Genomic DNA, 27,030 nt, shown 5'->3' with positions numbered 1-27,030 from the left:
AAAGTCCGTAGTACATAAAAATGCATTAATATATAAATAAAGTAAGTGGTAAACATGCGCATTCTTCCAGCTTGTATCTCACTCCTACCATTATACTTCTAGCCCGTAATTGCGAAACACACGCGCGCGCGCTACAGAAAGGCGTCATTGCTCTCACGTATTTTGTTTACTCACAACTATCACTTTTACCTTATGTAAGTTAGCGTCTGCTTTTGTAATATGTTCATGTGTTATGTTCTCATGTATCAGTTCTGTTCCTAGTGTGACGCGCTCTGACGCCTCGGGGTAAAGTCCGTAGTACATAAAAATGCATAAAGAAATAAAGTAATTGGTAAACATGCGCATTCTACCAGCTTGTATCTCACTCTAACCATTGTACTTCTCTGTATCGATAAAGACACACGAGTGCGTGCTACAGCAAGGCGTGTAATTTCTATTACTGTTCCTTAAAGCACGCTGTTCAACAACAAAAAAAAAAGCCCGTAATTGCGAAACACACACGCGCGCTACAGCAAGGCGTGTCATTGCTTTCATGTATTTTGTTTACTCACAACTATCACTTTTACCTTATGTAAGTTAACGTCTGCTTTTGTAATATGTTCACGTGTTATGTTCTCCTCATGTATCAGTTCTGTTCCTAGTGTGAAGCGCTCTGACGCCTCCGTAAAGTCCGTAGTACATAAAAATGCATAAATAAATAAATAAAGTAATTGGTAAACATGCGCATTCTTCCAGCTTGTATCGCACTCCTACCATTGTACTTCTCTGTATTGATAAAGACACACGCGTGCGCGCTACAGCAAGGAGTGTCATTTTGAAGCCCGTAATTGCTAAACACATGCGCGCGCGCTACAGCAAGGCGTGTCATTTCTCTTACCATGCCCGTAGCTCTGTTGCTCCTCCTACGGCCTATTGGTGTCAGTTACGAGCTTCATGCGCGTAATAGACACCAATAGGCCATGAGAGGAGCAATGCTCGCGGAAGAAGCCAATAGATTTAAGTCTTTCATTATGGAAACAACGCCAAGGCCAATGAACAGTAAACAAAAAAAGGACACGCACGAGCATTTTACTGTGAAAAGTGGCTCTGAAAACCCCTTTTTTTGTTTACAAAATGCCTCGCGCTGCGCGGGGCACTGCTACGCAGTGCAACGCTAGGCGCGAGACCTAAAAAACAACTACTGTATGTGCTACCAAGCTTTGCTGTAGATATATCAGTAATTCTTCAAGTGCCTCTCTACAAACACACCTTAGAATCAATTGCTTACTTTGGCATAAAGTATAACCAGGTGGAATTCTGACCAAATCAAAATAATTATTTATTTTCTTCGTTAACCTATAGGAGTATTTCATTCAATTTAAATAGGATAATTTTGATAACTTATTGCCCTCAAAGCTTTTTAACCAATAAAAAAGTTTCAGACACTTTAATATTAGTAGATCCCAACTGCATAAGGGCAATTCTACTTTTGCCTCCTTCAACATAGACAACTTTGGGAGTAGGAGAACTAGCATTATATATACCGAATTTTACATTTTGACAAATCAAAATAATTATTTCTTTTCTTTGTTAACATATAGGAGAATTTCATTCAATTTAAATAGGATCATTTTGATAACTTATTGCCCTCAAAGCTTTTTAACCAATAAAAAAGTTTAGACACTTTAATATTAGTAGATCCCAACTGCATAAGGGTAATTCTACTTTTGCCTCCTTCAACATAGAAAACTTTGGGAGAAGGAGAACTCGCATTATTTATACCGAATTTTACATTTTGACAAAAAATAGATGTATATTCACAAACAACAAACTTTATGATTTGTATTTATAAAGTAAAAAATAAAATGAATACAGAAAACTATTACAAATATAAATATACACTACTGGATTACATTACCATTTCAGATCAACTAATTGTTGGACAGAAATGTATATAGCTCTGATAAAGAGGAGATTCTTCAAAACACGTGTTGGCTGTCTTTGGTGTTTTGAGAAGAATAATCAATAAAGATGTTTTTCCAATATTCTGGAGTTCAAGATGCCTATATCTTTTATATATTAATCAAATACTATTACGAAGAATTAATCTCAGTTGAATTTAGTGTAAAAAAACTACCCTCCTACCCAAACACTGGTCTGCCCCCCCCCCCCTGATTTTAATAGCATCATCTTTTCACAAACCTTTATTACAATTCCAACAATGATTTACCTTCATTTCATGCTACTGTGTAGGGCAGTACTGTTTGTGCTAGACCATTAAATTGGTTACTGTGCGGGGACAGTAAAGCTTCTTGCTGGGTGGGACCATTAAAGATCATCATTGCGAGGGGATATTAAAGATCATAAAAGAGAGAGGGCTTTAATGTATTTTACCCTGTGGTATGAACACACATTCATTGCCTACTGATGCATTTACTGCCTGGTGCCACTCAGATATATAATACACGGAGAAACTAATGCATATAATTTCTTGGGAAGAGGAATTCAACATGATTCACAAAAGCAGAATTCGTGTCAGATTTTCAGAATATCAATATAAAATGTATCTGTAAACAATGTAACTCAATGGACCTAATTTACATAGTCCGAGATTATCCTGAAATGGTAACATGCTACCAACATTCCTGAAACGAAGTTAAATAACTATGAACTTGGACCACTGATGCACATAGTGCTTGGGACCACTGATGAATGGTATTGCCTATCCTATACATGCATGGTGCTGTAAGAGGGCATGGACATATTACTCTCTTGGAAACCTGATGCATGTTACACTGTCTAGTCATGGGCACATTCTGCCTATTCGCCAACTCCTCTTGTCTTCACGTTCGGCTGAGAAGTGTACCGATTCAGAGAAGTGCAGCACTAACGTAGGTGAAGATACGTAATGCGTTTTCATTAATGCACTTGCTTAACAAACCCTCGCACTATAGTCAAAGAGAATACGTCTTTGATATGGCTAGTTTTTGGAGAGAGGGCTGGAGAAGGTTAAACATATTGCATTTGGATATGTTTGGAATTTTTTATTTTCCATAGATGCCACTATGGAAAAATAATAATAACAAGAAGCTTAAAATGAGAGTAGGGAAAGGAGCGGATGAGGAAAGAAATGCAATGGAAGGGGAGCGCGAATGCGACTACCAGCCAGGGGCACCTGCTTGTCACGGTCGTGTGGTACAAAATACGAGAAAAAAAACGCCATGATGAAATCAAATCACTCAGTCTGAACTAAGGTTTTTGCTTCAGCAAAATATGTAACAATCAATCAAAGCGTGAAAGTTTGTTATTTGGTTTTCACACTTTTTACCATTCAAATACGCTAAGGCGTTAACATGACAGGGAAAATACATACAGAATTGTATTATCAAAAGATTCCGTTAGTACGATTCACGGGCAGCAACTAAAATGCTGGATTGCTCCAATACAAACAATCATGCGGAAGCTTTAGGAGCAAGAAGTTAACAGCCAATTGGACAGCTACGCTCAATGACCAATGGGAAGCTTCGACGCATCACCGCATCGGGAAGTAAGTTTCATTTCTGCAACGGGGAGACGTTAGTTATTCATGGAGCCAGAATTACAAAATGATGGTTTCAAATTAGACAAAGCAGCTCCGCATCACATGAATAATTCTGAAGGTAAGCTTGGGCAATCCTGGCGCCCCTGTAGCTGCAGAAATAATTGCACGTTCCGGTTTGTAGTGCTTCCTTTACAGTGTTGTGAGTGCTTACGCTTCTACCGGTGAGTTGGGGGGGGGGGGGATGTGTGTGCGTGCGTCTGTCTGTGTGTGTGTGTTGTGTGTGCCTGCGTGTGTGCCTGCCTGTGCCTGCATGTGTGCCTGCGTGTGTGCCTGCCTGTGCCTGCCTGCGTGTGCATGTGTTGTGAACAGCCGGCCGGGATCGGAGCGCGTGACCTGATATGATTCCGGCCGGCTGCGTGCGCGTGACAGTCTGTTGTCTCCTCTGCCTAGTCCTTGAAAGGGAAAAGGACTGAAATGATTACAATAGATCGCTTTGCGACAGCAGGGGCTTTCGCCCCTGCAATCGCAGGCGCGACCTAAAAAAGAAAACATGAGTTGAAATTGAGAAAAGAAGGCTTGGCAATATAAAAGCATGTTAACTGTAGAAAATAAATCATTGCAATTTTGTTTGTCCTGCTTGGCACGTTTTTGCCAGTCACACGCCTTCTGTTTGAAGGGCATCAAAAGTTAAAGGGAACAAAATAGTACCTCAATCACGGCGGGAGCAGCAGACGGGCACTGATTAAGCTGAATCAATCAGTGCTTGGTCCCTGCTCTACAGAGAGGAGTGGACATGATGTCAGACTGGCTTTGATCAATTACAAAGCTGTAAAGAAGAGTGCCATGCAAGCGAACAAATGTTAAGCAACGGGCAGGCTCCAAGCCCTTTTTAGGTCGAGCTGGCGTTGGAGCGGGAAGCGCTCCCGCCAGCGAGACTATAGTCACCTTCCTCCCTGCCAAGGGAGTGAGAGCTGTGAACGAGCAGCTCCAGACCTGTGCACGAGCCGACTCAGGTCCGTGAACGCGCGGGAACGTCAACGTGCACGTTCACGCGCGTCACGCTCCTGACCTCCCGCGTCTCTGCCGAGGCGCGCTCCAGGCCGACTTGCGGTGTGCGTCACAGCGTTTCTGTGGCCGGAGGTAGGTAAGTGAGGGCAGCGGCGGGGGGGGCGGGATTTGTTTGCTTGTTTTTATGTACTTCTCCCCGCATCCCATCCTCTTTTACTGAGGACAATATGTCTGGGGACACAAACTGAGAATAAATAATGAAAGATGTGAAATGAAGCGAGGACTGTGTACACTGAATGGTGCAAACATTGAAAGGGGGAGGGGTTTGACAAGAGTACTTTTAACAGTCAGAATCAGCGTGTTGGGTACTTCATATAAGCAACACAAATTTAGCAAGTGTTTTGTTACTTTTTCCAAGACTAACTATTGCCATTTTTCGAGCTTGAAAGGAGTGCTGGATGTCTTGTGGTGAAGTGCTGCCTCCCGCACACAGATCGTGCAATTGCAGAGTCCATTTATAGGGTGCCTGTAGTGCTCCAGAGCCGCAGTGCTGTGGATGGCTGCGGGCATGGGTGCTGTAACTCCCCATTGCTTACCGTGGCATGCTGGGGCTCCCCACTGCTGCGCCAACTGGAGCGCCTTCACGGGGGGGGGGGGGGGGCTCCCTTTTCCTTCTTCGGGGGCGGGACCTCCAAACTGCTGTGACCGCCTAAGGCCCTTCTCCCTGCCGCGTCTGCTGGATTCCCCAGTTGCTGTGCTCCGAGGAACCCTCTTCTCCCCCGGGGGAAGCATACAGAGCAGCCGGGGGCGGAGAGTGGGCACCATGATGCTTTCGAGCACCCCGTGGCCGCGCTCCTGAGGATGGAGGACAACGAGCAGCTGGTGCTGCGCATCGATGGGGCGGTGCAGCCCTGTGGTCAGGAGGGGAGCAGCCTGCGGTGCGAGCTGAGCGGCGCCAAGCCCTCGGACAACAGTCAAGATGAGCTTACGGGGCAGTGCGGTGCCCGGGCGGTTGCGGGGCAGTACGTCTAGGGGTGCTGCGGAGCATCTGTGCGGGCCATTGGACTGGGGGCGGAGGTCCGTGCAGACCCTGGGTTGCAGAGGATGCTCCACGGAGCATTCTATCTGAGGATGCCACTGTCGGAGCGAAGGGGGCGGGGCACTGCTTGGGTCGTTAAAGGTGGGTATACACCTGGGGGAAATCTAACCCAAACGAAGGGACACCTCTGAGCACATGCGGGGTCTTTAACGGGGCACCACATGGCATCACAGCGGGCAGCTACCTAGTGCGACTATTGCTGCCCATTGCCACATTTGTGCTGGGCTCAGTGACGAGTTTAGCACCTCGAGAACTCCGTGTCATAGTAGTGTCAGGTTCTATAGTGCTGTGCACATGTGGCCTTTTCTGCATGTGACCGGCTTCCCCCACAAAGTTTCACCCTCGCCGCGCAGCACATGCCGCCCGTGTGCCGGAGGCGCCACTCCACCGAGGCGCAGGGGAGCTCTGTGGAGACGCCGTTTAGTGTACTGGGGCTGACGTCATTAAAAGCCTCCTCGTTAATCCTTCTTGGTGTTCTTGTGTATCCAGTTAGTGTTACACGCTCTGCAGACCTCGCACATATCGGAGGCTAAGCAGCTCTTGGTACCGGCGCACAGAGTATGTTTACTACCCGACCATGGATAGGGCACATGCATGTGTGTGATCTGTACAGAGGACCGTTAAAAAACAGGAGCAGAGAGTGGACAGCGCATGCACACTGGGCAGGTGCAGAACATAGACCGGGTATGTGGCAAGGCAACGTATAGTTGATTTGAAATACAGATTTACATGACTGGTTATGGACATGGATCGCACATGTATACAGGTCCGCTGCACAGACACACTACGCATAGGGATGAAGTGTAACACGGACAGCATGTGTACATTTAACCTGCCTTGGGTATGGAGCGAATTCGGATATCCCATTCGTACATGTATCAGACCCAGAACATGGATTAGCACCAGTGTAGGCGACGGTGCCAGAGCATGCATCTTCATGTAGACCGGAGAGGCCATGGAGAAAACATGGATAGCATCATAGCACATGTATGCAAGACAGGGACAGCAAACATGCACCTGATAAAAGGCAGAGCAAGGGCAATGCATGTACATAGAAGGCATGGACAGTGTCTGTACACAGAACAGGCTCTGGAAGGAGCAGGACATGGCAGCACATGTACACCTGATCAGAAGTGGACCGCATGTGTACACTAGGCAGGGATAGAAAAGACAGCACATGTACAAAGGACAGGGAACCGAAAGAGACAAAACAGGGTACAGCACAGGGGCTAGTTTAGAGGAACTAGATCGGACGAGACCAAGGGATGCATGGAAACCACGGGCAGAGCAGGTGAGAACACGCACACAGGGAAGGAACGGGGCACGGGAGGCGAGTGGTCGACTTGCATGCACAGAAGGCAGGTTATTGACCGGCACTTGGCATGCAGAAGGGCAATGAGCAGGGCAGGCGCACCGGACATGAAGAGTACACGTTCCAATGGCATGTACACCTGACTGGTAATGGTAAGGGCACCAGTGGCTGGAGAGGCGTAGGACGAAGGCCCAGAACACGGGGCACGACATTCGCAGGTCACGTGTACTGGCTCTGTTCTTGCTTGGAAATGCTCGGTATTGCCGGCCAGTTCACACTTACATTGTAGTGCAGTGCATGGGGGGTTTGCATGGAGAAGCGCTAAACGTGCAGCGCTGCAGAGCCGGCGAGCTGCAAGAGTCGCTAGGTTTGTGACTGGGCTCGGTCCACGAGGAGTCCCCCTGCCTTGAACGACGCGGTGACCGCGGGGCAGTTGTCACACTCCACAGAATGCGCCGCTCCGACCTTGCACGGGTTAACGGGGGCAAGCCGTTCAGCCTGAAATGCGTTATTTGAGAACACAAATTGCAGACTGGCAGACTGCACCCCCTCTTCTCCAGGAGTGATTGCACGAGCTGCTTGCAGAGCACAGGCGCTGTATTTCCTCTGCCTCCGTGCTGCTTGGGTCAGTGTCGCCGTTATCCAGAATGCTGATGTTCAAAATTCGATTTCCAAACCACCAGGCCCTCTTTTGGCCTTGTTGGGGCTAAACCTTGCATTCGTGTGCCGTATTAAGTACGTTTATCTTGTTAAGTTGAAGATTATTATCAGAAAACATTGCGAGTTGTATGGTGTGAAAACTGTCCGTTTTCGACTTGAATGTAGTAGGACCAGCAGCCAGTGGCCCCAGCTGCACCACAAAGGCCTGAAAGGCAGCCCTGTATTTGGGATGAACGTGGCCATGTCATAATTGTGATTAATGAGCGCTTTGTCCTGCACTCCAAGGCAGGGAGCTGGGGGCTGCTTCAGGTGGCATGTCATGTCCCTTTCTGGCTCCCTCGCTGCACTGGCCATCTCTTTGCAATGCAGCATGCATATTCCAGTGCAGGTTCAAAATATTACATTTTAGTTTGCTTTATACGCACCCACCTCCTAATAGGGGATTAATGGCACTGTTATAAGGAGTTTAAAGAATGCTTTTGAAAGAATTGCCCCTTGCAAAGTTGGTCTGTGTTTGGGAGGTAGGATTAACTCGCTATATATATTTCCTGAAAACAGAATTTGTGTATGTTAGATGACCACTAGAGAAATATTCTTTGTCCATCAAGTTCACATGAATGCCTCTGAAGGCCTGGTTTGAATTTGATAAATGTTGGTTTGATAATTTACAAAACTTAACACTATGACTTCATAGAGCTGGGCTCTCAGCTGATCTGCTATTTCTCACATCTGCCTTGGAGGCTTGGGTGTTTTTCAGAAGTAAATGATTTTGTATATGGGTTTCTTTTTGGGCCGGTTCTAGGTTCGCCTTGGGTGCCTCTGCTATTCTATGTTCAGTTTTTAGGGTTTGTTCTATTGTGTACACAGCCTGGAGACGAAGGCCTCACACCTCATTGTCTGTATACTAAGTGACCATTGGTTGCACCGTTGCATCTGACAGGACTCCGACTCACACGCAGGGCACTGATTGGTCCCTCTCTTTACTCACTGTGAGCAGAGATCCATTTGGGCCTCCATGAGGCAGCCGGTCAGAAGTAGGCTGCCACATATTTTATGATGTCTCAAACACAACCAGAGTGTTGCCAAGCGAAAGCAAACATTTGCAAAGTTCGAGATGAACTTATATTACCAGCTAGGCCATGTAATGGAAAATAAATGTGGGCCAATAACACGTTACTTAGAGCAAGTGTGCCAATAAACGCATATTCAGACATTTATTACCAGAGGGCAGCAAATGGGACATAAGAAAAACACTGTTTGCTGCTTCACGGAATTCCATGTTACAATGCCTTTATATAAGGAAGCTACTCCACCGGATCTCTTCAGCGTCATTTCACCAGGCTGTACTGTAATCGCGGGCAATCCTGGTTTTGGATAAATGTTTTGTTTTAAACAAATGCACATTCAAAATGGCATTAACAAATCCAATAGGTCTTGCCTTGTTACAGGGTGACGATATAGCAGCACTGCTGCAAGATTGGCCCCCACTAACAACAAGCATTTTCAATGCAATAGGTCTTGCATTTACACAAGTTTAAGCTATTGGCATTGTAAACGACAATGCATTTTATTTGTTTTAAAAACCAAAACAAAAATAAAAGGTATTGCCATTTACAATGCCAATAGCTCACATTCGCGTAAATGCGAGACCTATTGCATTGCAAATGCTTGTTGTTAACAAGTGTCTGCCATGCGAGACGCATGCACCAGCACTTCTCTCGCAGGCTCAAACCTAAAAAACAGCACATTTGTGCGAATGCATTTCTTGCAAATAAGGAAAGGATTAGTAAATCATTTTCTTTTTCACTAAACTGTAGCAAATACTTTAAATGTTTAGACAAGTGAGCTTTATTCTTCTCTTTTCTTGAGCACATTGCTCTAGCATGATGTCATTGCAGCACAAAGACTGTGCTAGTGATGTTGTGGGGAAAACATCCTTTTGCATTTATAGTATGATTAATTTGGAATATTCTTCTGTGCGTATCTGCAGTGTTCTGGACCGGGCTCTCAATGTCGGTTGAAAGGACGTGAAGACTTTTACTGGCAAATAAACATAATTTAAATGGGTAATATCTGTAGACATTAACTTATTGATCAAATAAAGGAAATCTCAAAGAGACTATTATCAATATAATTTTAAATAAAACCTATACTTTTGGAAAGGGATTTGCAAGTAATGATGTGTAATAAACGATACATAAATATATTCTGAGTATTGCCACCGTACTGTTAAACATTTTGGTGCACATCAAAGCCATTTATTATTACATTATTTCTCCATAACAGATCTATTAATAAATGATAATGCTGGCTTTGAAGTCCAAAGTGATCAATTGAAAGGGTCAGGCAACTATGAGAACACCTGAGGAATCGTATGAATACAAGTCAAACTTGCACTGATGCAGAAGATTAAACATGCAAAAAGGTACACATAAATAACCTAGTGTAGGGTTAACAAAAAATATCCAATCCAAAGCATAGATTATACGTGTTTATATCTCTTATATTTAGATGGGCTTCCAAAAAGTGAGGGAATAGAGCAACACTTGGTGCACTTGTTAAGGTCAGCATGCTTTCCATGTGCTGTAGAGTCCCATTTCAGTTGAAAGTAAATGCAATGAACTGACCATCCAATGACAATTCCTATTCAGTTCAGGGTATGGGAGATGAAATTACCGGCAGGAATGAATTACCAAAGAAATGATGTGTCACCTTCAAAAAATCCTAACTCCCACCAATGTAGTCTAGGGCACAACTTCCAAAGACATTCAACACGGCGGTGGTAGGCACCAATTGACAAATGGATATATATTCCAGGCAAACGGCTGCAGATTACATTTTACAGCTCAAGAAACAAGCATTTGCAATACAATAGGTCTCGCATTTGCGAAAGTTCAAGATATTTGCATTGTAAACGACAATGCCTTTTATTTATCTATTTTGCTAATTAACATAAATAAAAAGCATTGCCATTTATGATGCCAATAGATCAAACTCTTGTAAATGCGAGACCTATTTCAATTCAAAGAAGTGGGCAGACAAATTCAATAACAGTCTCAGGTCAGCATCAGAAAAGTTGTCTATAATACATGACTGAAGACAGAAGTTATTGCCCAAGAGAACTTAACAGCTGTATTAAATGTATTCTTTGAAACATAATAGGTTGAAACAGCTATGCTGCACAACACGCAATTACAGAGGAGCGAACTGATAGGTCTAGGCGAGTCAGTGGGGCTGTTGGCATAGATCCTGCTGTGGGATCTATTCAGTTGTTGTACTACCTCAGAATTTCCACCGAACACTGGAATCTGTGATGCAGTTTTTATAATAAATTGTCATCTTGAATGTGGTATGGGCTCTTTTTCCTGCATCAGACTGTTTACGAACACATTTTAATGCTATGCACTCCTCAGTCTTATTTATGACTTGTAACCGTCACAAGATTATTTAATAAAAAACATTCACCACCAGACAAAATTAAAAGAATGGGCAACCATTTTTTTCAAATGTAGAAACCCGATTTAACACCATTATCACTTAACTAGTTTTCTATTATAAAACTAAATATATTGCCAAGAAAAGAAATGTGATGGAATGGGGCTCTGTAATTACAATCTTTCATGTGAAAACAAATGACCTTTTGTTACAGAAATTGGATGAGTTTAATATGTACTGTAACAGTGCAGGCATACCCCTTCTGAACGTTAACATTGAGTCACCTCAGAGGAATTGGTGTCATGAAGAATGCGACCTGTGTATGAGTGCTCTACAGAATGCGACCTATTTGAAGGGGCCGTCAAGCTCGCAACCTGTGAATGACTGCCATGCAGAATACAACCTTTGTACGGGTAGCACACAGAAAGTTACCCATGTATTGGTGCCATGCAAAATGCAACATATGTGCGAGTGTCATGCAGAATGTCACATGTACTGGTGGCACGAGGAAGTTTGATGTGCAGTCTAACATTCCTGTAAGTAGTCAATGCAGCAGCAAGGTGCCAGTCGAGATAGTAGCACATATGCACAATTCAGGCATCTGACCAACTATAGAGTGCTGTGTTTTTAACAATACTCCGCTCAGCCCCTTCCTCCTCCTCCTGTCACCGAGAGCCTGGTGGAGAGGCCGCGAGGGCTGTGCCTGCGCATTGCAGAGTTTATGGAAACGCCAAAGTTGTAGGGCTCACAGCCTGGCCGGGGACAGTGGGCTACAGGCCGCACTGCCAGGGCACTACAGGGCAATTTGAAGACACCGGGGAGGGTGGGTCGCAGCAGGGAGGGAAGCAGCACCCACTCCATGGGCAGCCCTGCCCGGGTGCTCAGATGAGAGTGTCATACAAAGAGGAGGAGGGGGTGGAAACGACAATCAAAAAGAAACTGACATGGACGGAGAAATGACACCCAAAGAGATAACAGACATGCGGAGCAGCACTGACACCCAGAAGATGATTGACATTCATTGAGGAAACTTACATCCAAGGGTTGCTGACATACAAAGAGCAAGCTGAATACTAAGAGTGACTGACATAAAAGGGGAAAATGATATCCAAACCGAAAACAGACAGCCAATGTTGGTGAATAGTTTCGGAAGAGGAAAGAGACAGCCAAAGGATGGCTGACATGTAAGAGGAAACTGACATCCAGTGGGGAACGACACCTTAAGTGTGTCCGGCATTCAAAGAGAAACCTGACATGTATGAACCAATCACTTGAAATAAAATTTAAAGGAACAGGCAGCAAAAAATTAAAAAAAATAACCAAGGACGAGAACCAATGTCCATAAGTAAGACTGACGTCTAAAGAGGGACTGACATCCAAAAGTAGCACTGACGTCCACAGGGGTGGGTGACGACTTAAAGCAAGATTAGCATGTGAAGCAAGGCCTGCCATTCAAAAGTGAGACTGACTTCCAAGAGGGGAAATGCATCTGGACTTGAGAATGATGTGGAAAGTGTGACTGACATCCGCTAAAAGGACTGACATTCAAGTGGAAGATAGACATTCAAGTGGAGACTGAAGAAGGAGACAAGTGCCCAAAAATAATGTCAACGTCCAAAGGAAACCAGACTACCGACCCTAGAGGCGATTAGAACTCCAAAGCTGAAACTGACCATGAGGCGGAGCGGGGTGCCCCACACATGACAGTGAGCAGCGAGGGGCGGAGACGCATCACCATAGAAACGGTAGAATGAGCCTATGTGGGTACAAACTAGGTAAATGGAATTAGAGTGACAACGGACCAAGGTCTAGTTAGACAAAGAGACAGACACAGTTTAAATGTGGATACCCGGATGTAGTAAGAGACAGAGTGGTGTGGCCAGCAGAGAGGCCTTCAACTAGCCAGGGTTTATGAAAAAGTGAAACTAGCCAAATTAAAGAACAAGCACTGGCCGAGCGGCCGCGAAAGCGATGCAGCTGTGAAAGTGAAAGCGATTGCGCTAAGAAGCAGCAGCAATTTGCGTGTGTGCGTGCAGTCTGCTCTTTTTCAAAGCACATACTTGTGCTTGTGGTGCGCCCCTGCTCGCTCCCGCAAGGTGGATGCCACCACAAGCACGAGTATGTGCTTCGAAAAAGAGCAGAACGACGGCTAAAGGTCCTCCTAAGCAGCGCATTGGCGCTGCGTAGGCGAGACCTAAAAAGGGAACAAAGGAGGTGGCCCCAGTGATCTCGAGTGGGCTATGCACAAGTCAAACACAATGAACTAAAACAATCCACAGTCTGAAGATTTGCATAAGTAATCAAACAAGTATTTAGTTTTCTGACTGGTCTCTATATACAAACTTCATGCAGTTATGAGACAAGGGTGACACTCAGACAGGACTAGACTGCTGCTCCAAACTCTCTATTTGGGCTAAAGAGGTGGACATAATGTGTATTTTCATGGAACTCTAGCCCTGCTACTAAAATGAAACAGAGTGCTAAATAAGAAACCATTTTAAAATAAAGCCTGGGCAATATTGAAGTACCAAATATCAATATCAGCTAGAAGATGCATCAAACAAACCAACTTTCCTCACATAAAAACTTATTGTAACAAGCATTTACAATGCAATAGGTCTCGCATTATTAAAGTTTGAGCTATTGGCATTGTAAATGACAATGCCTTTTATTCATATGTTTTTAAAACCTGCAATCGGTGTATAAACACTCACTTTAAACGTACAGTCCTTGCTTACAATGAGCAAGGCTGGCAGTAAAAGAGACTGCCTGCCTTGCTTCTCATAAGCATGGAATATAAGTACAAACTGCTTGTTTACGCACCGATGCAAATGAATAAAAGGCATTGTCATTTACAATGCCAAAAGTTCAAACTTTAATAATGCAAGACCTATTGCATTGTAAATGCTTGTTTAAGAGGCGCGGTGGCACTAACATGGTAAGTGTGCCCTATGTGTAATAGGGCCCTGGAGGCGACTCAGTTCAAAGTATACACTATAGAAGAGTAACATGCCTTACGAAAAGAAATACAGAAAGACAACACCCTGGAAATAGCTTATTTAACCTTGCATTCCGAGTGTTAACAGTGCGAAATGTAACCAACTAAATCGCTGCCATGGATTTTCTTAATGATTTTTGCAATAACTGTTAGGAAATTGATCAGTGCCTTTGCTAGAAAGGTTAGGGGCATGAATATAGGGCCCGAATGGAATCGTTTCACTGTCCGTTTTTAATTACTACAGAGTCTGAGATCCAGAGGGACCCAGCCCACTGAAAGCCCGGCACTGGGTCCAGCCTGAGACCCGCTTTCGGCTCAAGAAACATCTGCTATAACCAGAATGTGGTTGGTTCGCACCCAATTACATCACTCACTCATTGTCTCAGTAAAAGTTATAGCTGCCTTGTCGGAAAGTGCTGAGACTTCCCTATCCGTCGGGAGTGGCAGGCAGCCCTCCTTTTGAAATGATTGTAGAGATACAGAGACGCGTTAACACAACTACAGTAACCCTGAGGTGAGGTGCCAGTATCTCCCCTTAAGAAGCCGAGCTCAGCCTGGTAGATAAAGGGTCTGCTTCCTTTAGTGCATAGGGGAGGCAGTGATTGGTGCTGTGTAGAGCAGCTCTGCTTCTGACTTTGAGCACTGGGCAGAGCAACAACAGCTGGTTCTGACGCTATCTGCTGAAAAAGTGTCACATTCACCTCTTAGGAAACCTGCAAGTCCACGTGCTCCAAACCTACCTAAAATTCAGGCAGAACAGGCATATGGGAATTATAACAAACATTGGCAAAACAACAAGTTCTGGCTTTAACGCGCTGCCGCATGTAAACACAGACAAATGAAGTTTGCATGAGTTGCATGCACAAATGCTGTTTAGGCAGTCAATGCTGGGAGGATGGGGGTGAGCGAGAAATACTCCTCAAGGTGGCGCGAAAGAAGACTGTTTGCATATTTTAAAGCATTATTAACAATAGGTTTTGCCGAGAACTGTGCTATCAAGCCTAACAGAATAAGGCTAAAACCTTTGATTAGTTCATGCCTGTTGAAAGTATCTATGACGCAATGTAAGACCTACTACATACATGTGTGAATCAACAGAAGTTGATGTCTTGGTTATTTTAGCAGAGCACCTACTTTTAAAATAATATATGCCTAGTCATATACGGGAAACTAGCTTAAATTTATTTTATGCTGACATATTTTGTTCATTCCTGCTGCTTACAGCCGCATGCATAGGAAAGTAATTTAAAATTCGCTACCAAATGCCCTGTTTTCCGTCTACCTTCGGCATCCCCCACTTTGTTGAGTTCTGTTTTTTTTCTTGTTAGTTTTATATATTGCGCAAACTCTGCCCAAGGTCGACACCAGTTGCTTTACAGACGGATACATTTATATTGTTAGGCAGAGGATGATTAAGTGATTTGCCGAGAGTCACCGGATGTGGAGCGTCCTTGCCGAGACTGGAACCCCCGCTTTGAGGTATGTTGTGAATTCTGCTGTGCGTGAGTCTGTGAGGGTGCCTGAAGTCTGTGTATAGTGTAGACTGCCTGCATGCACTCGAGGGGCTGAGATGATTCCATGTGGGGCTCCTCTGCTCCTGCGGGTGCGTGTCGCAAGTGACTTGCGTGTAACTTACAGTCATAAAGCAAGCAGGTACATGGATGTGCCTGTACCAGCAGACGTCTCGTTGCAGCACTGGGCAGGCGCACTGCGCATCGGAGCACGGACCACATATGCAGGTACACTCGGGCGGCCAGCACACCGAGGCTGGCATGTTCAGACACACATACAGCGCTGCGAGTACCCACACAACGCTGTAACTAGATGGTGTTATCACTCAATTAAAAGTGGCGTCTTTTTATCAGCTGCTGTATGATGAGAGGTTGACTCGACAGTGGATGCATTCAAATCTGTAACCTCAGATTGCACACAGGTCCCTGCAACCGATGCATTACCGCCAGGTCTATCTTAGATGCGCATGCTGAATAGGAAGTGCGAGGTGTGCTGCACTGGGCCGCTTGCAGCACAGAGGATGGTACCATTCTTGCCACGGTTTCAGAAGCGCTGTCGAGGGAGATTCATTGCCCTTCCCCAGTTTCACCCACCCTCCCCAACTCACCTCCAAACTTCACCGTTAGAAACATCCTGCCTCCTCCGGGGGCGAGCCTTGATCTCGAGCGGGGCCTGGCTGAGCTTCAGCCTTGAATGGCGCACTGTGCTTCTCGGCGGTGCGTGGCCCAGACCTCCCCTGCCTCCCATCAGGAGCAGGCCACAGGGCGGACCCGTTCCCCGCACCCGTTTCCACACCAACAGCCTGCAGCCTGTTTTCGTTCTCACCCGACGGGTTTTACCTCCAGAGAGATACGGAGCTGGCAAAGTCGCCCCGAAAAGGGCTGTAATTAGGCCCCGGGAGACAGGGGAGGGCGCTGTCCGAGCCGGCCTGCCTGTGTTTAACACATTCATTTCCCAGCAACAGGGAACGGATCACGAAGAATGCGCAGGGACTCCATGGAAGAGGCTAGACCTCTACGGTGGCAGCCATGGGGGAGCAGCCCCGGCTCGGGTTAGAAAGAGTCTGCAGGGCTGGTGTTGGCGTGGCAGGGCTTCATAGCACTGTACCGAAGAGGGGTGTGTAAACATCAAGTGGGAGGGAACAATGGGTTGAGTTCTGTGCATAGCAAAGCACGTGCCCCAGCCGCTGACGTTTTGCATATTCATGTACAGCGCTGAAATATACGGATTTGTGGCAACAACAAAAAACAAGCATCTTCATGGCAAGAAGACGCATTCGAGAGCACACTTTCGTTATTAAAAATAAAGAAGTCCCCGCCGGGCCGTCGCGGGCAGCCAGCCGGAAGCGGTTGGAAAGCCGGCCAATCCCAGCGCGGCCCCAACCGGAATTCCCGCCCCATCGCGGCGAGACACAGAGAGCGCTGCCCGAGGAGCCACCAAGGCTCCGCATTGAGTCCCGGTCCCGAGATGGGGGACCGGGTGAAGAGCGGCCGGGCGCATGGGGAAGGCGGGGCTCTCATGTGGTGAGAGAGCCCCGCAAAGCGCTACCGCCGCCCGAGATGCAGATCCGCCGCCGAGCCCCGCCAGAACAGGTGAGTGTGTTGAGTGAGAGGAGGGGTGAGTGGGGGTGGGGTGTATGCGCGTGTGTCTGTTTCAGTGTGTTTGTGCGTGCGTCTGTCTGTCTGTCTGTGTGCGCTGTGTGTCTGATTAAGGGGGGGGTGCGTGTGTGTATATGCAGTGTGTATGGCTTTCTTTGTGCGCATGCGTGAGTGACGACGTGCGCGCTCACGAGGTCGAATCTCGGCCTGCAAATGCGCGTGGCACTTTGCTGTCCTCATTCCCCGAAAAGTAACTACTATAGTTGTCTCGCATAGACAGCAAGCAAAAGCTTCGCTTTTGCTTACGTCTAGCGAGACCTAAAAACGGAACATACCATTCAGTTATCCTACTAGCACCTACTTTATACCATAATTTGACAGACATTCCAAAACTGTGAAAAGATGTACCTTGAGCAATTTTTAATTGTGCCATTGTAAGCTTTATTTCAGCTGCGTCGGCAGGATGCTGTTCGGCAAATTCCTGAAAGGTAGGCAAACACAAACGCAAATTAACATTATATGCATTTCAAACAAACACTAGCAAAGCCAATAGTCGTGGATATTTTCTGAGGGTGCTTTTATTGTAGGGAATACTACTGAATGAAACAACGAAACAGGACTGTTGAACACTTACAATATAGACAGTTTATAACTCAAGTAAACTTCGTTGGCTATTTTAATGCAAGGATGCTTGCAACAGCAGTGTAAAATACACCGTACAGTATAGTAGAACTTGTGACAGAATGAAAAGTAAAAACCATGATTGAGGATATAGCACTGATTGGAATGCACTGCTTAAGGGCTTTTCAACACTGCTGTGCCACTGTTCCCTCCATTAGAACATGGCGCTTTGCTGTCATTTGAAGTTACAATTTGTGAGCCCTCTCACCTTCAGTAGGGTGTGACGACTCAGCACAGAGGTCAATGACGTCATCACCACCATGAGCAGCATCTCAGCTTAAATCTATTAAGTGCCCCAGTGTCAATCAGCTTCAGTCACAGCACTGTGCATCCTGTGATATTCCAACAGAAACTTTAATCTACTACTGATGATTTAACAAGGAGTAACTTAAGCATCTGGTAAGAAACATGTAAGTTTGGCAGGTATGTTCACAATAGCATCGCTTCGTGATTTGCCACCCAGCTGCATGTCATCAGGATACCAGGTTTCCAGTCCTAGGCTTTTCATTTACAAATCACGGCTCTCGGTTCTATTAGTCCAACAGGGTTAATGGAGTTTATTCACGACAACCCCGATTACACTAAATTGTCCAAAAACAGACGAAAACTGGAAACATGCTATACTAGCAATATGAAGCCAAGAGACAACCATAATGCTTTTACCTTGTTGAGAGCAGGTATAACAGCTTCTCTGGAGCAGAGAAAGTTACTCATCGATAAATTGATAAGAGACTAGAGTGCTCACGAATTTTCCCTTTCCCTACATGAGTAGCTCATCCCTTCAGGCTCTACGTTCTGGTACTTGGAGTCCTATTTATCCCGTTTGACATTCAGAATTTGAAATACAAAAATGTAAAGCAAAACCTGCATTGGATATGCTACTCACAGCTGAAATGTATGAATTTGAGAGTTCTGGCAGAGCAGGGCTCTAATTCCCTGTGAACAGGAATACATTGATCAGTGTGCAGTACTTCAGCTACCCTGGAGCATGGATAACATTGAGCTATTTCTCGTAAAGCACTATTTACTTACCTTCGGTAACGATATATCTGTAAGAAACAGTAGTTAGTGTTAGATTCCTTACCTTAGAATATCCCCAGGCGTCAGACTGGTTCTGAAAAGTTTTGCATAGCAGTACCTCTGCGTGCCGGTAGGCATCGTCTGCGGCTCCGCGTCTGTGGTCTGCGTCGTTGGCGCCGGGATGACGTCGGAGTACTTAGATGCCGCCCTTGCGTACTGATGTCAGTTCTTATACACAACTTTTCAACGCCAGAAAAGCAGAGCCATGATAAAAACCGACACTGGTACCATGAAACTAGGGCCCTCAAAGGGAAGAACCTTAACCCCAGATATCGGTTCGGAGAACGGGGAGGATGGGTGGGGCGGTAAGGAATCTAACACTAACTACTGTTTCTTACAGATATATCATTACCGAAGGTAAGTAACTTGTGCATCTGAAAGAAACAGGTTAGTGTTAGATTCCTTACCTTAGAATAGATACCCCAACAATACCAACCCCGGTGGTGGGTCTGTGAACCAATGATCACACCAGAAAGTCCTGGAGAACAGAACCGCCGATAAAGCCATCTCTCCGGACTTGGCTCTCCAGGCAGTAGTGTCTAGCGAACGTGTGCAGCGAGGCCCATGTAGCTGCCTGATAGATGTCCTGCAAGGGGACTCCCCGACCCAGGGCAGTAGTAGCCGCCGTGGCCCGAGTGGAATGGGCCCTCAGCCCAACAGGAGGCTCCTTTTTAGCCAAAGAGTAGCATACCTTGATGCACAACACAACCCACCGAGAGATGGTCCGTTTGTGCACCGCTCGTCCTTTCTTAGCGCCCACGTAACCAACAAAGAGCTGGTCGTCCACCCGGAACTGGCGTGTGCGGTCCAGATAGAATGTTTTGGGTCCAGACGGTGGAGCCTCTCTTCCTCTTTCGAGGGATGCGAAGTCGGAAAGAAGGTGGGCAAGGTGATGGACTGCCCGATGTGGAAGGCTGTGACTACCTTGGGCAGGAAAGAGGGACTGGTTCTCAAGACAACTTTGTACGGATGGACAGAAAGGAAAGGAGGTTTGAAAGAAAGAGCCTGGAGCTCACTCACTCTCCTGGCAGAGGTGATGGCAACCAGGAAGGCAGTCTTAAGAGTGAGAAGACGAAGAGGGCAATTGTGAAGTGGCTCGAAAGGAGCGCACATCAAATAAGTAAGAACAAGGTTCAAGTCACACTGAGGCATCACAAAAGGAACAGGAGGAAACATGTGAGTGATGCCCTTCAAGAATCTATTCACAACCGGGGACTTGAAAAGAGAAGGCAGATCAGGTAGCCTTAAAAAGGCTGAAATGGCAGAGAGGTACCCCTTGATAGTGCCCAGAGCAGAGCCCTGCTGGGCAAGAGAACGAAGAAAGAGGAGAACCTCTGAAGGGGGGCAGAAAGGTGATCGACAGCCTTTGCTGTGTACCATGCCACACATTTTTTCCACCTGCAGGCGTATACCGATTTTGTGGAGGGAGGCCTGGCTGCCAGAATCACATCACAGACCTCAGGAGGCAAGTCAAATGGCCTCAACTGTGCGGCTCAATCTCCACGCATGGAGGTGGAGACTGGACAGGTTCGGGTGGAGGACCGTCCCCTGCTGCTGCGACAGAAGGTCCTCCTGAAGAGGCAGACGAATCGGGGGATCGACTGATATGCTGAGTAGCTCGGTATACCACTATCTTCGTGCCCAGTGCGGAGCCACAAGGATGACTTGGGCCCGGTCGCGCCTGATCTTCAGCACTCTGGGCAGCAGAGGTATAGGTAAAAAGGAGCACAAGAGACCGCAGCTCCACTCACGACGAAAAGTGTCTCCGAGCGAGTGCCGCCTTGGAAATTCCAACGTGCAGAACTGATGACATTGCGTGTTCTCTTCGGTGGCGAATAGATCTAACCAAGGCTCTCCCCATCGCTGAAAGAGGCCTTGCGCCACGTCCGAGTTCAGACGCCATTCGTGATCCATCATGCACCGGCGGCTGAGTTCGTCCGCCCTGGCGTTCAGGGAACCTGCCAGGTATTGAACCACCAGGGTGACGCCCTTGTGTTCCAGCCATTGCCAGAGGCGCAGAGCCTCCTGACAAAGGGTCATCGACCTCACCCCACCCTGTTTGTTGCAGTACCACATCACATGGCGGTGGTGTTGTCCGTGAACACCTGCACTAGACTTCCTCGGACAGAGGGAAAGAATGCCTTCAGTGCAAGTCAGATCGCCCGCAGCTCCAGAAGGTTGATATGGAGCCGGGGTTCCGCCGGAGACCTCTGATCTCCGCCTCTCCCATGTGGCCCCCCAACCCAGGAGGGACCCATCCGTCACTACTACGTGCTCCAGTTGGGGTAGGGAGAGGGATCTGCCGTTGACCCAATCGCAGTCCGTGAGCCACCACTGCAACTGCCTGACAGTGCCCTCCGTGATCAGGACGTGGTCGGACAGGTTGCCCTGATGCTGGGCCCACTGAAACTTCAGGTCCCACTGCAGAGCTCGCATCCGCCACCTGGCGTGATGCACCAGAAGGATGGAGGAGGCCATCCGCCGCAAAGCCGCAGCGTCAACCTGACCGAGACTCGGGATAAAGGCCAAAAGATCGGAATCACAGCTTGAATATCCCGAACCCCCTGTTCGGCAGGATAAACCCGAAACTGTGCCGTCCAGAACTGCTCCGATGAAGAGGAGCTTCTGAGAGGGACACAGGAGTGACTTCGGCACATTGATGGAGAACCCCATCAGGTGCGAGGGGTCGACCGTAGTCTGGAGGTGGCTGACGACTGTCTGGGGCGAGCTAGGGGAAGACGGACACCCCTAATCTGCACAGATGGGCTGCAACCACCGCCATCACTTTCGTGAACACCCGAGGGGAGCTGGTAAGGCCTAAGGGGAGCACGGTAAACTGAAAGTGCTCGCGGCCTACCGTGAACCGCAGTTAACGCCGGTGGGCCAGCAGGACAGGGATGTGAAAATATGCGTCCTGCAAGTCCAACGCTACCATTCAGTCTTCTGGGTCTAGGGCAGCTAAGACCTGAGCCAAAGTCAGCATCTTGAACTTCTCCTTCCGGGATAAACTGTTGACGTTCCGCAGGTCCAAGATAGGGCGTAGGCCCCCTTTGCCCTTCTTGGGAACCAGAAAGTAGTGGGAATAACAACCGCCCCCTACTTCTGGCCCAGGAACGAGCTTGATGGCCCCCTTGGCCAAGAGGGCCGTAACTTCCTCTTGCAAGTGATCCCCCGACACGCGTGGCATGGCTGGAGGGGTCGCCTCAAAGGGGAGGGAGTAGCCCCTTCGGACGATTTGCAGCACCCACCTGTGCGATGTGATGGAGCGCCAGTGGAGGAGGTGATGGCGAACCCTGCCTCCCACTGGCGTCGAATGGGCCTGAAAGCTTGGACTAGGAAGGCTTTGAGGCAGATGCTGCGGGGGTGGATGTCGACAGGCCTCGCCGCTATCCCCTGGCACCGCCACTGCGGTTACCACGTCCACCGCCGCGCTAGATGTTAGTCTGCGGCCCGTGGCTGGCAGGACGTGAGGGGGCGCCCCTTCCTTGGCCACGAAAGGAGCGAAAGGCAGAAGTTTGCTGGCGCTGGCCCGACAGGCCCAATTACTTGGCCGTAGCCCTGGAGTCCTTGAAACGCTCAAGCGCACTGTCTGCCTTGTCGCCAGAAAGGCTACGGCCATCAAACGGCATGTCCATGAGGGAATTCTGGACATCAGCCGAAAAGTTGGAGGATCTCAGCCAGGCGTGGCGGCGAACCACCACCGTTGTGGAAATCGCCTTGCCCAGTGAGTCCGTAGTATCCAGCCCACATCGGATAGAGTACAGTGCTGCATCCCGCCCTTCCGCAAGGGCCTGAGAGAGTTTGACCAGGGCCTCCTCCGGGCAAGCTGGCAGCACGTCCGTGACTGTGTCCCACAGAGAGTGGGTATAACGGCGTAAAAGGCAAACGGTATTGACCGACCGCAACCCCAGACTAAGTGAGGAGAACAGCTTCTTATCGAACTGCTCATACTTTTTGGATTCCCGATCAGGTGGTGCAGTCGGGAATGCGGTCTGGGAGTTAGAGGCCTTGATAACCAGGCTCTTGGGGGTGGGGTGGGTGGACAGGAAGCTAGGGTCTGGCCACGTTCCGATCTACAGGGGCACCTGTAGCAGGCCTGGACAAAGTGCCCAACAGAACGTCAGTAAGGGCCTCATTAAACAGCAGTAGAGGCCTTGAAGAGCTTGCCTGCGGTTTAAGGACCTCGGTGAGGAGGTTAGTCCTCACGGCTGCGACGGGGAGCTCAAGACCCAAGGCCTTAGCCGCCCTCGTCAGCACCACGCTGTAAGCAGCCCCCTCCTCCGTAGCCACGGTAGGGGGAGACAAAGCCAGTATCGGGCAAAGTGTCCAAACCACTGGCCTCCCCTAGATCAACTGCCCAGTCCTGAAACGAATGGCACTCTCGTGCCAGAGGGTCCTCTGACCCCTCCTAATCCCCCTCACCTCCCATATGCTGATAGTCAGGTTTAAAGGATGGGGCCGGATCATAGAAGAATTGCTCTTCTCTCGGCATTGGTCCGACGCTGGATCCGGACCAAGGGAGGGACCGGGGACGACGTCCTCCTGGGACGGCGTCGGGGGCAACACCCTGGGGGTCGGTGCCGGCGGAGGGGTCGTAAGGTCGACCAGTGGCGACCCGTATCCGGTGGGGCCCTGCGCCGAAGCACCCGGCCCGCTTGGGCTCCCAGTCGGGGCCGCGGGGCACGAAGGCGCCACAGCGGGACCCGATGGAGGAGAGAGCGACCTCATGGCCAAGAGCAAGGCATCGATCTCCTCCGGCGTCGCGTTCAGCCCAGGGACCGTCGGGTATTTAGCTGGCAGCGGCGCCTGCCGTTCCGGCGGAGCGGCGTGGGCGGTGTCACCCGAACATCCGGCCGCATCGCGCGAGCGTCGGGGGGAGTCGGAAGAGCGATGTAGTCTCTTCGACTTTTTGTTCCTCTTACCTGAGACTTGGAGCCCGACGAATGGTGTCGACTCGCCGAGCTTCAATGACTGTGGTCCCGCGACCGGTCCTTCGACCTCCTCCTCGGCCTGGACCGTGAACGGCGCGGGGCCGACTGCCGGAGCTCGAGGCGCTTACGGGACCGCTCCCGCCAAGCCTTCGACGTCAAGGCCCGGCAGTCGGGGCACGACTTGTCGTCATGGTCGGCCCAAAGGCAATACAGGCACGGCGATGGGGGTCGGTAACCGACATCAGTCTGTTGCAATCGGTACAGGGCTTGAACCCAGGCAGCCCTACCGGCACCGATAATCTTACGACTCGAAACAGGATCAAAAAGATCGAAAAAGTTAGTCAAAAAGTGACTAAGGAGTACTGCTTTTTCCGGATCTGCGCTTGCTGGCGCGGAAAAAAGAAGAAGAACTTATGTCAGCGCGCGAGGGCGGCGTTTAAGTACTCCGACGACGTCATCCCGGCGCCAACGCCACCGACGACAGACACGGAGCCGCAGACGACGCCTACCGATGCGCAGGGGTACTGCTACGCAAAACTTTCCGGATCCAGTCTGACACCTGGGGATATTCTAAGGTAAGGTATCTAACACTAACCTGTTTCTTTCAGATAACGAATATTTCATTTGGTGCTTAACATCATTTAAAGTTCATAACAATGAAATACAAGTACACCTCATTAGACATTTGTAGAATCCCAATATAACTTCTACTATACCTTTGCATCATGCACCAGCTCTTTCGGATTTGTACAAAACGTAAATGACTTCCTTTTCAAGCAGAGGACAAGCATTTAGTGGTTTGCATGGTGGGAAGGACACATTTTTAAAATGAGCTGAGCAGATCTTTTACGTGTTTCAGGCTGGAATACAAATGTATTGTTTAACGCCTGGTGTCAACAAATAAGGGTGGGGCAACAGTCAACAGAGCAGGTCGCTCAATTGGCCACCTCCACCTGGGGCTCCGCCTCATGAAGCACACACTGTGGCCTTTCCACAAAACATAAAATAGGGAAGGGGCGTCACTTGGGGACTGGCTGATGGGCAGGCTCTTATGGACTGGTGGAACGCTTATTGTGGCCATTGCAAGAACCCGCTCTGTGGGAAGACAGGCAATTGTTTCTTGTGGCTTGGAAGGCTACGAGAGGGAGAGCTTGTAACAACTGTAGTGTTGCTCTCAAGTGGGGCGCTGCAGGGAGGGGAATGGACAAACATATCCTGGGTCATCCAGCTCACTCACTTCCCCTTCAACTCAGGTCTAACCCTAATCTGTCCTCTTTTCGGAAGCAATTGAAGACTTTCCTTTTTAATGTCCACCACTAATTTCCCAGCGAAATACCTCTGTCAAGCAACCACACCTTCTAATCAGCGCTTGGACGCCTCAGGGCAGCAATCGCGCTTTACAAATATACGTTTCATTTCATTTCATATCCTGGGTCATCCGTCAGATATCAAGGAAAAATGATTTCATTGATAATTAAATATACACTAAATCCAGTGCAAGCTACGTAATAAAAAAAACGGTTACTTAACGTATCATGTAAATAGGTAGTGTAATAGTTTACACTTATCAGGCGGCCTTTTTTTACATACAAACGGAAAGAAAACGTGTCAAGCTTTAAAACAATGCCATTTCAATTGTCAAACTTAAAAAAAATGTTTGATATAGATGCACAGTCTTGTGTGTTTATTGCAAGAAGGGTTTTTATTCAAGATGGCTTCTGCTGATCACCAAACAGTGCCTGAAAGCTGCTGCTGCTCCTGAAAACAAAGTGCAATTGTATTGGCAAATGGGGATTGGGAACATAACATTTATGAATGGCAGCTCATCTGTCACTGGTTTCCAAAAACATTTATGGGAGGGTGGGGTACGTGGCCAAGCAACGTAGAGGATGGCTGATTAAGCAATCGGCTCCTCTCCCAGTACTCCTAATATCGTCAATCTCCAGTAATGGCCCACTTCAGTCTCGCAGTGACAAGATAATCCACAATTAGAACACTTGGTGATTGTCTGATGCCGTTTTGGTATTCTACACCCTATGGATTCACCTGCTCCACATTACGGCCTGTAAGATAGACCTGGATGGCAAATGCCGGCAATCCAACCCAGAGCGGCGCAGAACAGCACAGCAGATATTAAGCTCCTGTAGGTGCAGAATCGCACAGTCTTAACATAACCTCTATGCCCGATTCATGATTTAGAGTGCCTTTTTACTGCTCCAATCAGAATCCTGAACGGCATGGCCCTACCTGTGGGAGACTTGTGCAGGGCCTGAATCACTGGATCATAACGAGTTGAAGCAAACTGTGATACCTCCGATTTCACCATCACATCTTTAGCGGTCCCGCGTTAGTTCACTATATGAATGTTTTGCTGCCCAAATGTTCTACTTTGCTGCATCCCTGCTCGGAATGACCAGGGTTTTTATTGGTAAAAGCGCCAGCTCACCCTATACTTTACCAAGATAGCGGACACAAGACAGAATCAGTTAAAACAATCATTACTCCAGTAATGAACTATATGTTAATCACGATACCTATAATTTCTCAGAGGAGTTTTTAAATCAATAGATAAAAATTGATTAATAGATTCCAAATGAATGGGAAGAAACCATGTATTGCTTTAAAGAAATCAAGGCTTCCGTAAGATCTGGTTAGAGTTAATTTGATAGATTCCAGAAGATTCCAATTGTCTTTCTTATTTAATTGGGGTATACACTAGTTCCAAAAGGATGGGAAATATACACCCCAATCTACATTAATCTGGAGAAATTACTGGTCTAAAATAAATCTTTGATATCCATTCTATTAATAAAAACTACCCAATTCTTCAAAATCTGATTATTAATAGCACCAGACGAACAATTTTAAATATGGACGCTAAACCCTCAGATGTTAAAATTACGAACTCTAGCATAGCGTCCTTGAGGTACAAGCAGAAGATCAGAATGAAAGGAATTTCAAATTTAAATAAGACATGAAGTAAAAAGCAGTTCATTTAACTAGAGATCTGGGATCCTTTGATAATTTACAAGAAATGTATGGTCTGGGGAATGCACTTTTTCATTATTTCCTAAAATTGAAGGTAGCAATTTCCAAACAACATACCATTCCCCAGTGCGTCCCTTCAATCATGCCTTTAATTTATAAAACTAAGAATGGTGGCCATATGTCTCTAAAATCTACAAATGGCTGAAAC

General features: G+C 47.5%; 1 protein-coding gene across 2 annotated transcripts in view; it reads right to left on the bottom strand.

Annotated features, from left to right (window-relative positions):
- The window catches only part of SRP72 (signal recognition particle 72), a 278,175-nt gene that overhangs the window by 98,180 nt on the left and 152,965 nt on the right, over positions 1 to 27,030 (bottom strand). For both annotated transcript variants that reach the window (XM_078676511.1, XM_078676512.1), the window contains exon 11: positions 17,551 to 17,623. In XM_078676511.1, coding sequence (XP_078532637.1) covers positions 17,551 to 17,623 — 73 coding nt within the window. The remainder of the gene's footprint in view (positions 1 to 17,550; positions 17,624 to 27,030) is intronic.

The sequence above is a fragment of the Lissotriton helveticus genome, chromosome 2_1, assembly GCF_964261635.1.
Source record: "Lissotriton helveticus chromosome 2_1, aLisHel1.1, whole genome shotgun sequence".
Classification (NCBI taxonomy): domain Eukaryota; kingdom Metazoa; phylum Chordata; class Amphibia; order Caudata; family Salamandridae; genus Lissotriton; species Lissotriton helveticus.
The sequence above is the reverse complement of the archived record's forward strand: the minus strand, read 5'-3'. Positions and strand labels throughout refer to the sequence as shown.